The 14,071-nt window shown below is 39.3% G+C and overlaps 1 protein-coding gene across 2 annotated transcripts in view; it reads left to right on the plus strand.

Annotated features, from left to right (window-relative positions):
- LOC119476003 (A disintegrin and metalloproteinase with thrombospondin motifs 7) overlaps positions 1 to 14,071 on the plus strand; it is a 104,888-nt gene that overhangs the window by 56,225 nt on the left and 34,592 nt on the right. For both annotated transcript variants that reach the window (XM_037749173.1, XM_037749179.1), the window contains 7 exons: positions 3,011 to 3,103; positions 4,278 to 4,423; positions 5,808 to 5,977; positions 6,079 to 6,212; positions 8,244 to 8,364; positions 8,564 to 8,808; positions 11,336 to 11,477. In XM_037749173.1, the coding sequence (XP_037605101.1) occupies positions 3,011 to 3,103; positions 4,278 to 4,423; positions 5,808 to 5,977; positions 6,079 to 6,212; positions 8,244 to 8,364; positions 8,564 to 8,808; positions 11,336 to 11,477 (1,051 nt within the window). The remainder of the gene's footprint in view (positions 1 to 3,010; positions 3,104 to 4,277; positions 4,424 to 5,807; positions 5,978 to 6,078; positions 6,213 to 8,243; positions 8,365 to 8,563; positions 8,809 to 11,335; positions 11,478 to 14,071) is intronic.

The following is a 14,071-nucleotide window of genomic DNA, read 5'->3' on the forward strand; positions in this document are numbered from 1 at the left end:
GACCTGTTCCTTTTCTTTTGGAAGTTTAATCTCCACGTTGAGAATCAACACTGAGTGCCTTTCCCAGCCTTTATCTTTATGTTACCAGTCAGAACTAAGTTGGAGATTATTAATTGGAAGAGAAGCTAAATATTGATATAGATTTTATTGTTGGTCATGGGTGCGTTATTATACTGTATATGTTTATATGATACATCTTCTTCTTCTTTTTTTCGCAAACTTGTGTATATAACAGTCCTGTCTATTCTTTATCTTTGCTGTCTTGTTATTTCTATTTCTGTGTACGTTCAAGGATCAAGGTTATGTATTTGTCATTTGTCAATTCCAGCAAAGCAGTCATTGGTAATGATGATCTTTGGTCTCAGGTTCCTTCAACAATGCTCATCAAATATGTACAGTTTATATAAAAGGGGAAATCACACAAGTAGAAGTAAAATCAAAATAATAATCTAAGGCATACAAATGTGCAGTTAAAATAGATATAAACATAAGTAAATATAAAATAGTAACGTAAATGTGAATTTGTAGATTTTGTAATTTTGTTGAAGGCAGTAAGTACACCGAGAGAGATGCAAAAAACAAAAAAAATATCCTCGTAGGTGCACACGTACTTGGCAAATAAATCTGATTCAGATTACTATTAATTATTGCATTCTGAAAGTTCAAATGCTGAAATCGTTTACATCTCAAAATGATTTCGGCCAAATGCAAACACATTCATCACAAATGTCGAGCAACAGCTACAATAATGGGCTCAGACAATTGCAGCAATCAGCCAAGGAACTCTTTTATAAACCGTACATTTGACCTTTTTGGTGTTATCGGTCATCAGATTTCACCACTGTGGAAAATAACTGCTTATTTTTGGTCTTTTGATTAATTATTGTTGCAAATACAGGCCAGACTGTTGTGTGTAAAAGTTCCTTTTACATCCTCAATGAGCTGACGTCGCTTTTCACGCAGGCACTGAGAGCTCGACGCACCGCAACTAAAGACAAAACATGCAAACACAATCAAATGAGGAAAACATGTTATCTGAATTTTACAGCGCATTTCTTTAATGAATGTGTTTCTGAATTTGCTCATGTTTTCTTGAGTTGCAGTGCGTTGAGCTGTCTTATCTGCGATCAATATGTGCTGCGCGGTGAGGTTTTAAAATGTTGTCCAAAAGGTTGCTGTATGGTTGAGCTGTAACCTGAGAGACTGCACAGAGATGTACATCACAAATTATTAGGAAAGTGACACATTTGAATGAAGTTTAAAGGAATTGTTCAACATTTTGGGAAATACACTTTTTCACTTTCTTGCCAAGAATTATATGAGAAGATTGACACCTCTCTCTGGGATTATGTGACGGACTGAGAAATAATCCGGCACATAATCCCCCCGTAAAACCCCTAGATGTCGCTTTTAGACGGTTGTAGAAAAGATCAAACAAACAAGTTTGAATGTGTTAATGAGTGAGCTTTAGAGGTTCTAGTTGGCAGACGGAGCCAGGCTGTTTCCCCGTTTCCAGTCTAAGCTAAGATAATTGGCTTCTGGCTGTAGTTTCATACTTAGCATACAGATAAGAGAGTGGTATTGATTTTCTCACCTAACTCTCAGTGAACTGCTGCTTTAAAGGACCAGTGTTAGCAGAAATGTAATATAATATTCATAACTATGTTTTCATTAATGTATAATCACCTGAAACTAAGAATCGTTGTGTTTTCGTCAGCCTAGAATGAGCCCTCCATATTCACATAGGGAGCGGGTTCTCTTCACTGAGTCCACCATGTTGCTCTGCCATGTTTCTACAAAATAGCCCAGAACGGACAAACCAAACACTGGCTCTTGAGAGAGCCTAAATCCTACACATTTGAGTGTTTTTTAGTGTACATTTTACACACAGAAAAGTCTTAAAAGAAGACCTATTATGCTTACAAAAAATCTATATAACACACTAAAGGAAAGAGAAAAAGCACAAAAGCAAATAATCACTTTTGTGAATGTCAAAAAACAGGAACAGAGAATGTTCTTCCTGTGGATATTGCACAGTTTTTATGTGGATCGCTACGTCTTGCAACTGTTTTACAAGTTTGTCCTACAGATCATCCTGTCCTTTGGCCTGATTTGCGTGTTTGGTAACATGCGCAAACAAGACCAAGATAGGTTGCAGCGCAGGATCAGGAGGTCGAGTCGGGTCATTGGGTGTGACCAGATGTCGGCTGCTCAGTTGCGTAAAGATCTCATTTGGAGTACGGCTGACTGCATCCTCATTGACCCGACTCGCCCTCTACACAAAAGGTTCCAACTAAGGAGAATAAGAGCAGCCAGGTTTAGCGAGTCTTTTGTTCCTTCAGCAATTAGACTGTTGGTGTTATTTTGCTCAGGGCTATGTGGAATGGTAATCCTTATGCAATCCTTGTAATCCTTGTAGACTTTGCGAGTGAGGCTTTGCTTCATCCGTTAATATTAATGACATATTTTTGTACTTGAACACCAGTGGAACTGCTGAATTCAGCCAATTTAGTCAAACTGTATACTGTAAGTTAACCTTTTGAGAAAAGCCTGTTTTGACAAATGAGACAAATACAACCTGTACAGTGCAGATCCTTGAAGTACAGTTATTAAGTAAAACGCCAGCAGCTACAATAACTAATTGGAGAGCACTAGATGTGTTTTACATGGATGCTCCGTAGGCCTGTCGTCATTTAATTAAAGGTCAAATGCAGTTGTTTCTTTGTCTCTCTCTTCTCCTCCATGGTCTTCCTAATTTTTCCTTGTTTGGCACTATACGCCCTTGTAGGCAAAGGAGGAATCGGAAACTTAATGCAAGTCGCCATAGCTCTTGAACTTCTGCGTCCTTTCTGCGTGCACGCCGCCGAACCAAAACACGAGCCCGAGACCCTTGTTTGTACAGAGTTGTGTGCTCTGGAACCTCCTTCCAGATGTCAGGAGTGCAGAGAGATGGGGGAGACAAATATGATGTGGTAGTTAAATTAATAATAATCTCTCTCTGCTCTCCTAGAACGTCTGCAGCACGCTGTGGTGCACCGTGGGATCAACCTGCCACTCAAAGCTGGACGGGGCTGTTGATGGGACCAGTTGTGGCGAGGACAAGGTGAGTCTTCCAGTCCATGAGCGTGAAAGGACCGAGGCGGGGGCACTGTGATGAGATTGATGATTGTTTTATTGACAACCATCTGTGTTTGATTGTGTTTGTGTTCTAAAGTGAAGGACTTTAGGTCATGGGAGACTTTTCTATTTGCAGTATTTAGTTTTGAACTGAGAGAACTAAGAATTTCATTGGCAACACCTGCTTCACTGTTATTGTTGTGCATGTGACCGTAAAGATCTTGCACTTGAGCTTGAACCAGATGCCTCCTGGCAGCAGGTTGGCAGAATGAAATGAACGAGACACATCTAAGCTAAGTGATGTTGCTTTAAAGCTTTTTCTGCATTTTCCCATAGGAAAGTGTTTAGCAGAGGTTGTACAGTAAGGGGCCGTTCACATGTTGCGTCTAAAAACGCGTGGAGAACACCAGCCGCTGTCCCATCTTCAGTTTGGCTGACCTTTCAACCAGATGTTGTGTTGTCCTTGGACAGAAAGGGTGAAGCAGGTCCTGGAGCTGATTGACTAATTCAGTCGCATGACCTGTGGTGCGCTTGCTTATGTTGCAAGCAAGTCCACCACAGCGTATTAGGGCCATTTTAGGTAAAAAAAAAAATAATAAATTTACGGAGCCAGGGGAAGGTGGGTAATATTCAGAGAAAAACTCTGAATTTCCGAGATTAAGTTGTAAATTTACAAGACAAAACTCGTAAATTTGCGAGGAATAAGCTCAGAAAGTCTGTGAGATTAAAGTCACAAATCTACAAGACAAAATTGTACAAAAGTTTTGGGTTTTCTGTCAAGGAACCACATCGCTTCACTTTGCAAGGTTGGATCGACCTCATCAGACCACAGACGCCGCCGCTGGCCATGTATTATGCCTGCAGTGGATGACCTAATCAAATTATACTTTAATCGGATTTAGCAATAAGGAAATGCTCGTGATTTTATATCAGAATAACCATATTATCATAAAAATGAACTTAATAAAATGTAAACAATATCTTCTCAGCTCTCATGAAAAGTGCACAGAAAACATACATATAGTGATATTTAGAGATATGTAATGTATCAGAAAAGAGTACAAAATGGTACATGCAAACCTTAAAAGAACAAGAAGATGAAGCTTGCAGTAAGTGTTAATTTATTTAATGATGTAAACTTTGCTGTTTTTTCTCACTAGTGGTGCTTCAGTGGAGAGTGTGTGGCAGTTGGGCATCAGCCAGAGATTGTAAATGGTGGCTGGGCGTCGTGGAGCGAGTGGTCGGCCTGCTCGAGAACGTGTGGGGCTGGAGTCAAGGGCGCCCACAGAGACTGTGATAACCCAGTGTAAGGTTTACTGTTCAGCCAAAAATACTACAAAAATGTTCTTTTTTTGAACTATTGTTTTACATTAACTTAGTAGTTAGTAACTGGGAAGGATAAGGCTTAATTATGAGCTAAAAAAAATCCTTTAATATCTGATAAACATAACATGACATCTCAGTTGTAGAGCCATGGGTAAAAGGCTGTTTAACTCTACTTAGAGGATACATTTTGAGTCTGTAATGTATAATGTAGTCTCTTTGTATGAACATAGAGAGATGAAGCCATTTTGGGCGATACAAGGACAGATAATGATTGGCATTTGGATAATGAAAGGAGCTTCGGGCAGTAACTTAATTCACACCTTTCATCTTTCTCTAGATTGACAGTGAGAGATAGTCAAAGCTATGTAACCTTATGTAATCTACAGCTAGAGCCCAAACAATGAGGATGATGTTCTGTAGGGCTGTCAAAGTTAACTCGATAATAATGTGTCAATGCAAATTCATTTTAACACCACTAATTTCTTTAACGCATTAACGCAACTTGCGATTTTTAATTAACCTTTTAAAAATCCGACAGGCCGCTGACGGACCCGGCTGCTATTCAATCTTTCAGAGGTTCAGTTTTACAACTAGAGTGAAGAAACTGGATATCATATGAAACTACAAAAACCTAAGGAATCCATTGGTATCAACCATGTTATAGTATAGCTTGTTGAGGGGTTAAGGGGTCCCTTGACCTGTAAACGGGTTCTATAGGTACCCACGAGTCTCCCCTTCACAGACATGCCCACTTTATGATAATCACATGCAGTTTGGGGCAAGTCATAGTCAAGTCAGCACACTGACACACTGACAGCTGTTGTTGCCTTTTGGGCTTGAGTTTGCCATGTTATGATTTGAGCATACTTTTTATGCTAAATGCAGTATCTGTGAGGGTTTCTGGACAATATTTGTTATTGTTTTGTGTTGTTAATTGATTTCCAGTAATAAATACATACATACATTTGTATAAAGCAGCATATTTGCCCACTCCCATGTTGATAAGAGGATTAAATACTTGACAAATCTCCCTTTTAAGGTACATTTTGAACAGATACAAATTGTGTGATAATTGCACATTTTTAATTAAATAATAATAATAAAATAATTAACTATGGACAATCATGCGAATAATTACGATGAAATATTATAATCGATTGATGGTGTATATATTTGCAAAAAAATGTTTTATGGACTGTATTTGTTTGACATTGGTTTTTATTTGTCAAATGAAACAAAGGTTTTTATGCACAAAATTAAAAAACATATCTCCACTTTACTTCACCATTTTCCACCATATCACAAAGTTTTTAACTTAAAAGTCAACGAGCAGCACTGACGTAGTGTCTTTGACTATCCAACAGTCCTAAGTACCAAGGGAAGTATTGTTTGGGAGAGAGACGGAGGTACAAGATCTGCAACACCAAACCGTGTCCTCATGAGCTGCCCACCTTCAGAGACATCCAGTGTAGTCACTTCAACTCAGTGCCCTACAAGGGCAAGTTCTACAAGTGGGAGGCAGTCATCAACAGAGGTGAGCAGAATAAACTTCAGTCTGTGACGGTAAGTAGGCAAAGTGAAAAGAGTTATTGTTAATGTGTGGTGTTCATCACAACTTTGTGTCTCTCCTTTCAGTCAGCCCTTGTGAACTGCACTGCCGTCCACTCAATGAACATTTTTCTGATCGGATGCAGGACGCCGTCACTGATGGGACGCCGTGCTATGAAGGCAACAAAAGCAGAGATATGTGCGTCAATGGCATCTGTAAGGTATCAACACTGTACCTACTATTCCACATATTCTATGACATATACCTGCAAGTTTTGTTGTCTCCTCTTCATTCATTTGATTATTCCTTTCTTGTATTTCTGATTCATTTCCATGCATTGCTGCTTTGTTAGCCGTGCAGTATTTTTAGTTGACCCTCACTTTATTTTCTCTGCTGGCGAGTGTCGTACATTTGACATTCTACATGAAAATGAGCTTTGTTGATAGAAAAGCGCCGTTGCTGTTATCTCTCTGCTCTTGCCTATCACACTGGGCCAAAATGCCACTCACTGATACAGACATTGTTTGGATACTGAGTGGACAGCAATCACAGACTTTGTGGCTCTGATTTCATGACATTTTGTGACATTTTTGTCATGAAGCAATGTTTTCCGCCTTACCCGGAAACCATTTTGTGTTTAGAAGAGTCACTGTAACATTAAAGGTCAAATCAGTATTTCAGTATTTCTCCATTAATCAACCTTAAAGGTGCTCAAATTCAGAGCATGAATATAGCAGCAAACAGCTATAGTCTATGTAAAGATACAGTATAGAGGATTAATGTCTACCTGAGCAGAGAATGAAGTCACTCTCCCTCTGTGTGTGTTGTAATCAAAGAACCATACATGCATGTGAGTGCATGCGAGACTCAGTGTGTGTGCACTACTGGCTAGCTAATAGGCCTGTCAAAATTTGTCAAAGTTTGAATATTCATTTTTTTAAATAACACATAGGTTAGAATGAATCAAATATCTATTTTGTGCATTAAATCAATGACACCGAGTCCTAACTGGCCGCGAGCGGCGCAGCACTTTTGTCTGTTTCTATTTATTCCTGTTGCTCACTTTGTAAGCATCGCAATAAACGATGAACGGCTGACTGGTGAAGTTGAAATGAGGAGTTATCTATACGATGATACCGCCTCATTTCACTACAAAAACCTAAATAAAGTGACAACTTGGTTTCCTACTTACTGTTGGCTATATTTTAAGTCCTTTCCAGTATAGATCACAATGTTAAACATGTGTTTCCTGTTTAAAAAGTACTACTCACCCATCTTTTAAGTGGTAACGTCTCCAGTCTGATCTCAAACGTACAGCTGATAGTTACGTGATTGGTTTACATGACGTATCGCTTGCCGTTAGGACACAGTGTCTCTCTCTCTTTGGCCATGTTCTCTCCATCATTACGCTTTTTGTTGAATCATTCCTCGTTCAGCTTGACCTAATGTTACATTTAATTTTCAATTAAATAAGTTGTAGTGCTGCTTTTTTTTTTCCACTATCGAATACTAATTTTCATATGCTAATATCTTGGTTTTTTAAATTAAATTAAATTTGTTAACAGCCCTACTCGCTAATTGCAGCCGCTCTGCGCTGCTCTCATACGGCTGTTACTGCTGATAACGCCTTCCCGGCCCACGTCATCGTAGTGAAGCGTCCACCCTCTGGTTCACCCCTGGGGTTAATACTTTTAGCTCTCTTAGCGCTGTTAGTACCGTTAGCTGTGAGCTGCCGGCTCAGCCGTCCCCATGTTGAGAGTCGAGTGGAGGCAATCCCTCAATCGTGCATATGCTCTGAATTTACAATTTAGCGCCTTTAAAAATACAGGCCAAAATTTTTTTTCTGAGAAAGCAATAATAGTGTAGCAGCTGTTGTCTGCCATCCTATATTTTGAATTATGATCTTGTGGAACTAATGTTTTGTTTATTTGGGTTACATATTGTTCCTTTAACTCCACCAGTTGGGAGCAGGTTGTGACAGTAATAATAAAGCAGCACGGAACAATATAACTAGAATTTTCACTTGCATCACCTGCCTCATCTAAACAAGTCAAGGGCATGTGAGGTAAGGTGAGGCAGGGTTGTGTTCTGTGCTGTTTTTGTGGCTTTTACAAAGTGATGTACGAATTAATAGATCCTGTAAGTCTTTATGATAGATTGGAATATTTGGATTGAATCTAAAGAGATATCACTGTATGGTTTATTCTAAATCATGTATTGTGGAGTTTATTTTGTTGCATGTGTGTTGCAGAATTTAGGCTGTGACTATGTGATCGACTCCAGTGCCGTACAGGATCGCTGTGGGGTGTGTCATGGTAACGGCTCCACCTGTACAACTGTGAGGAGGACGTTTGAGGAGACTGAAGGACTTGGTATGTTTCTTCATAATTGTGGTTTAACAATATACCTCTTTGTGGAAGATATTTTGACCTGGATGAAAATTTAAAACAAAATCCTTGGTAAAAGCATAAAGCTCTCCAAGGTTGCATTTGTCTCCGCCGTCTTCTACACACTGTATATTAAGATATCTTGTGTTTCAGTTTCACTTACTGAAAATATGATGTCCTGTAGGCTATGTAGACATTGGACTGATCCCAGAGGGAGCCTGGGACATCCGCATTGAGGAAGTGGCTGAAGCTGGGAATTTCTTAGCGCTACGAAGTGACAACCCCAACAAGTATTTTCTGAATGGTGGCTGGACGATCCAGTGGAATGGAGAGTACAAGGCAGCCGGGACGGTATTCACCTACGAGAGGACGGGACACCTGGAGAACCTGACATCTCCTGGGCCCACCATGGAACTACTGTGGATTCAGGTCTGATTTAACAGCTTAACTTAATGTTTTGAGTTTATCTTGTCAGTCAATCAATACTGAAACTGCCTGTAGAAAGAAATCAAGGTGAATTTCTGTCAGCATAGCAATATGAACGCACATGTGGTGAGAAAACAGACCAGAAAGGTGAAAGTATTCAGTTAATTAACATCTAGAAACTCAAACCGATAATAACGTTACATCAAATGTATTCATTCAAAATGAATTGGCTGACAAACAAAACCGTGGGCATTTGATGTAAACTGTGTAGCTAACATGGAGGGAATCATATTCAAACTAAAGAGTGTGTCAGCGAGATTGCATGAACTCTTCTGGGAATGCAGGAACCCCTCCAACAATGCACGGTCATTTTGACTTGTCACAGTAGGAAAAGGTGTAAATAATGAAATCAATAATGGCTGAATTACATTTAGCTGCTTTTATTTCAGGTTCAAGGTAGTGTGCATGCTGGCTCACTCAATAATAATAAATTGGACTTCTACAGCGCCTTTCAAGAAACCTAAGGACGCTTTACAAAGATGGCATTCAAAATCATACTAATAAATAAAACAGAGGAAAACTGTAGCCAGGTAATTAAAACGAGCGATGTGATGGATTGTAGGGTTGGAGAAGGTCGGTTAGGTACTGAGGGGCATGGAGGGATTTGTATGTGAGAAGGAGGAGTTTATAGTTGATGCGGGACTTGATTGGAAGCCAGTGAAGGTGGATGAGTTTAGGGGTGATGTGCTGGAGATGTGGCCGGAATGATCTGCGATAAGGAGTTTGTTGGTGATTTTGATGAGGGCAGTCTCTGTGCTGTGGTGAGGTCTGAATCCAGATTGTAGGGGTTCATAGAGCTCATGATTGGACATATGCTGATGGAGTTGGGCGGCAACTGCTCTTTCCAAGATTTTAATAAGGAAAGGAAGGTTGAGTTAGTGTAATCGTTAGTGTTATTAATAACACCTGTGCTTTTCCTACTATGTCAAGTCAAAATCTCTGGTGTGAGAAAGGCCTAAACCAGGGACTGACACACCTCAACAGAACAGGGCCATAATTAATGTTATTAATTACCCCTGTGTTCACCTTGCAATGACAAGTCAAAATGGCTGCTGTGAAAAGGGCCTCTTTTATTTCATCCGTATACATAGCAACATTTTTAAAAAACATTTTTCTCCTATAATCAGGACATTGTTATTATATATGAGAGCACTATACAAAAAGGCTGCCATCTTTATGAAAACATCCACACCTGAGTTGAAATCATTAAAGCAGCAGTGGGTAGAAATGGAGCAAATATGATTGAAAAAAGTATTTTTTTATAAAACGGTCACTTTATCCTGACAGTAGTGCATGAGACAGGTAATCTGAAAAAAAATCACGTGCCTCTGTGTCCTCCGGTGCTCCTAATCTCATCCTCATCTGCAGGATTTCACAAACCGGAGGAAAACAACCAACCATCAATCACTCACAAACTCCGATCAAACAGTGAAACTAGGCAGTGCTGATCAAATATGATTCAATATTCTGTTGCTGTAATGTCTATTTCTCGCCTCAAATGTTTTCAGAAACATCTTGTAGTGCACTGTTTAGCTGTGAAATGAGAAAGTTTGCGACCCGGCAGCCATGTTGAGATCAGTTGAGGAAATACTAAGCACTGCCCACCAGCCGGAGCACAGCCAATAGGAACGCTCTTTCTGAAATGACCTGTGATTGGCCAAAGTCTCCCGTCACAGGCTAGATTTTTTAAAGCCTGAAAACAGAGCCATGAGGAGGTGCAGAAGTCTAGTCTTCTCTCAGAGCACGTGAATTACAATATGCTGAAAGGTTATTATGGATTTTTTTGCCCAATGATGCCAAAAATATTCTGCCTACTGCCACTTTAACCCTACCAACCCTCCTCCAATCTTGTTCATCAGCAATAAACTTCACAAATTCTGCAAAGAAAGCAACGAGTACTAGCCAGACAGAGGCAGAATAGGACGGGTATTCACGGAATGCCTGTGAGGAAAACAAAATAAATCAAAGTACAATAAATAGCAGGCCGTGCAACTGGATGAGAACAGAACATTTCCAAAAAACTCTCTTGCACACTTATTGCTAATGTGCCGCTGGTTAAGCATCGCGTCCCTAATGTTGCCTACTCCTGCTCTATCATTATTATTTACAGCTATGAAGAAGACATACTGCCTAGGTTGAAAAACAGACAGAAAAATAGGGGGCTACTGAGCGGCTACAGAAAACTCTACCTTTCTACCTCTGACACTTTCCCAACATCTTTTAAAGAATTGCAGAACTCTGTGTCGTCGTCCTGTGCATGCAAATATGCTGTCTCCAATGAAGCCGTCCCTTTTTAATCCTTTCTTCATGCTTTGTCATATGTGTTGGAAACACAAAGAGGAAATATGTGAAAGAGATTTTTATTTTGTGAAGTAGTTCCTGGGGATATTTTGTCAAGAATGGCTGCTAGTTTTCTACCAGAATTCATTTTTGGTATTTTATTTATTTGATATCATCTTGTGTTTTACAGCTTCTCTTTCAGGAGACCAATCCAGGAGTGCGGTACGAGTACACAATCAGTCGAAATGTCTCAGAGGACAACGAGATCCCTGCGTCAGTGTTCTTCTGGAAATATGGTTCATGGACTGAATGCAGTGTTACCTGTGGAACAGGTAAGAGGAACAACTTAAGGTTTTGTCATTGATACGTAGGTATGTAGACTAAGACCTCTTCCTAACTGGACGTGAGCAAGCGAACATCAGATGTCTCAGTTTTTCCCGTATATCCTATGTCCTAAGGGCAAAATCGACGCTGACAGTAACTGACAGTTTATCAATATCACTCTCTCTATGTAATAGAGACTCTCTCTATTTCATAGAGAGAGTGATATCGTTCATAGGATTTCTGGACTATTTTTCGCGCTCCATTCGCAGAGTTTGCTCGGTCGCTGTACGTTAGGAAGAGGTGGAAGACAGAAAGAGCGAGAGAGAGGCTGGTAAATCTTTCGCTCCTAGTTTTGGATGTGTTATGCCGTGGGAGGAGGGATACAAAAAGAAAGGAGTTTCACCAAAATGAGATTACTGAATATCTGAGGATTAGTTTTCAACGTTAAAAAAGCTTACAAGATTATCAACGACCCCACTCATATCCTCTATGACTACTTTAACCTGCTGCCATCAGGAATAAAACACATAGAAAGAAGTTTGGTTTTATTACAGAAGCATTAGACTTGTGAGCAGCCACGGTACAAGAAATGGTCAGTTTACCTTGTGCATAGACTGATAAATGCACTTTTATATTTCTTTATACATACTAAAACGTGCCTTATGGGGTTGGATATTGTTGGCCAGGCATTGACTGGCCACTGCTATTAATGCTTGGGTATGTTTCTAACATATTTGTCTTATTGGTACTTTTTCTTTTATGTGTGCGTGTATAAATTGTCTGTGTGTACTTCTGTTTGTCGCTCGCTTGCCTTGAATTGCCTCTCAAGGGATGAATAAAGTATTTTGAATTGAATGTCAGGAAGCTGAAATGTGTGACGAAAATTCATAGAAATTTCATATAATGCTATTTCACATTCTTTAACTAGGCAGACAAAAGCCTTGACCTTTCTAATTGTAACTCAGTAGGATGACACCTGACAGACAACTAATCAAATAAGTATTATTAAGTACATCTTCTTCCATTATTTCTATAGAAACGTTAGAGGTAACAAAGAGGAGAAATTAATTGCAACTGACCCTGAACAAAAGTTGGTCACCTTTTTGACCTCTTTTTCTGCGAACAGCTTTATATGCAAGTCATTCATATATAACTTAAGATTGGATAAAAGTACAGTACAAACATGACTGAGCAGAATAAAGGACGTGTCAGTACTTAAAGATGAAAGTAGCTTCACAAGTCAACACTACTCATATTTCATTTGTGCGATATACAAATCTGTATTAAGCTATTTATCAAGTTAACGATCCTTCAGGAGTCATTCTGTGTGGTGTTTTGTTTTCACTGATCTACCAGAAGAGCTGTAGTCTGACCTGTGTGATGGACCTTGAAGATCAATAAGTGGCTTTACAGTGTGTGTGACGAATATAGGGCTTGAAAGCTTGTCTCATTTTTCTAACTAGCGTTGCGTAAAAAATAACTCAAGACAGTGCTTTCAGAGACATATTCAAAAACAATAACCCGGCTTGACAGTTGAATTTGATCATGTCACCGCTTGCAAAAGCATCGAGCTTCACAGACTCAGGACTCTTTGATGTTTACTTTGCTGCACAGAAACAAATGCACACATCACTTTATAATAAAACCAGCTAACTGACATGTTTTGCACCCACTATGTACCTTCAAAATAAAAAAAACAAAAGAAGATGATTATGATGTGCTTCAAATTACTCCAAAAGGTCAGGCGGTTCTCATACACCGTTCGTTGCTTTACCTACAACAAGTAATGCACTGTAATTCGTTGACATATCCCACAAAATCAATTCACATATAATCCATGTAATTGTGGACCAGGAAGTATAAAGGTCAGGGTGGATGGTTGGGTCAAAAAACACCAGACTTTCTCCCAGGAGGCCGGCATTCGGCATTGATTTATTTGTCAGGTAACTTCTGTACTTAAGTTACGCCACTTCCATTGTTATTTTAACCCAAACCACAATCTTTTCCTAAACCTAACTAAGTGGTTTTGTTGCCTAAACCTTCCTGTGAAGACGGAAGTTTATTTTGAAAAGACTGTATGCATGTAAAGAGCGAAAATTGACACGTTGCGTAGGAAAACGCACGGAAAATGAGGAACAACTTTCAGTGAGATATAAAAACCATTGTATGAGGATACGTTGTGACATAGTGTATACATACTACAGTACATATCGAGTAGCATGTAATCTGTGACATGTCTCTCACTGGTGGAGTATTTTTTTATGATAAGATTTTATAAATAAAGTCTCATTTAAACAGACATGTGGTCACTGTGTGTGGAAGAGGGGGCACAAAGTGCAGTTAAATTCTGAACAGGTAAAATTGGGACTCCCTAAAAATAATTGTAATTAAGAGTGATTATTTCATCAGCATCATACTATTTGGTTTCTTCTTTTCTCTGTTATCGGTCTGATACAGCTACTGTGTGTTATTCTCATCAGGATTATCTTAAACATGTTTCATTTGTACAGCTAGAATCAGGACAATTGACGTTAATTTGTGTATTTATTTATTTGTTCAAACAGCAAGCAAACGCAAAAATAGTGCGTGGTGTCGTGTGTGA

Source organism: Sebastes umbrosus, chromosome 2 (genome assembly GCF_015220745.1).
Source record: "Sebastes umbrosus isolate fSebUmb1 chromosome 2, fSebUmb1.pri, whole genome shotgun sequence".
Lineage (NCBI taxonomy): Eukaryota > Metazoa > Chordata > Actinopteri > Perciformes > Sebastidae > Sebastes > Sebastes umbrosus.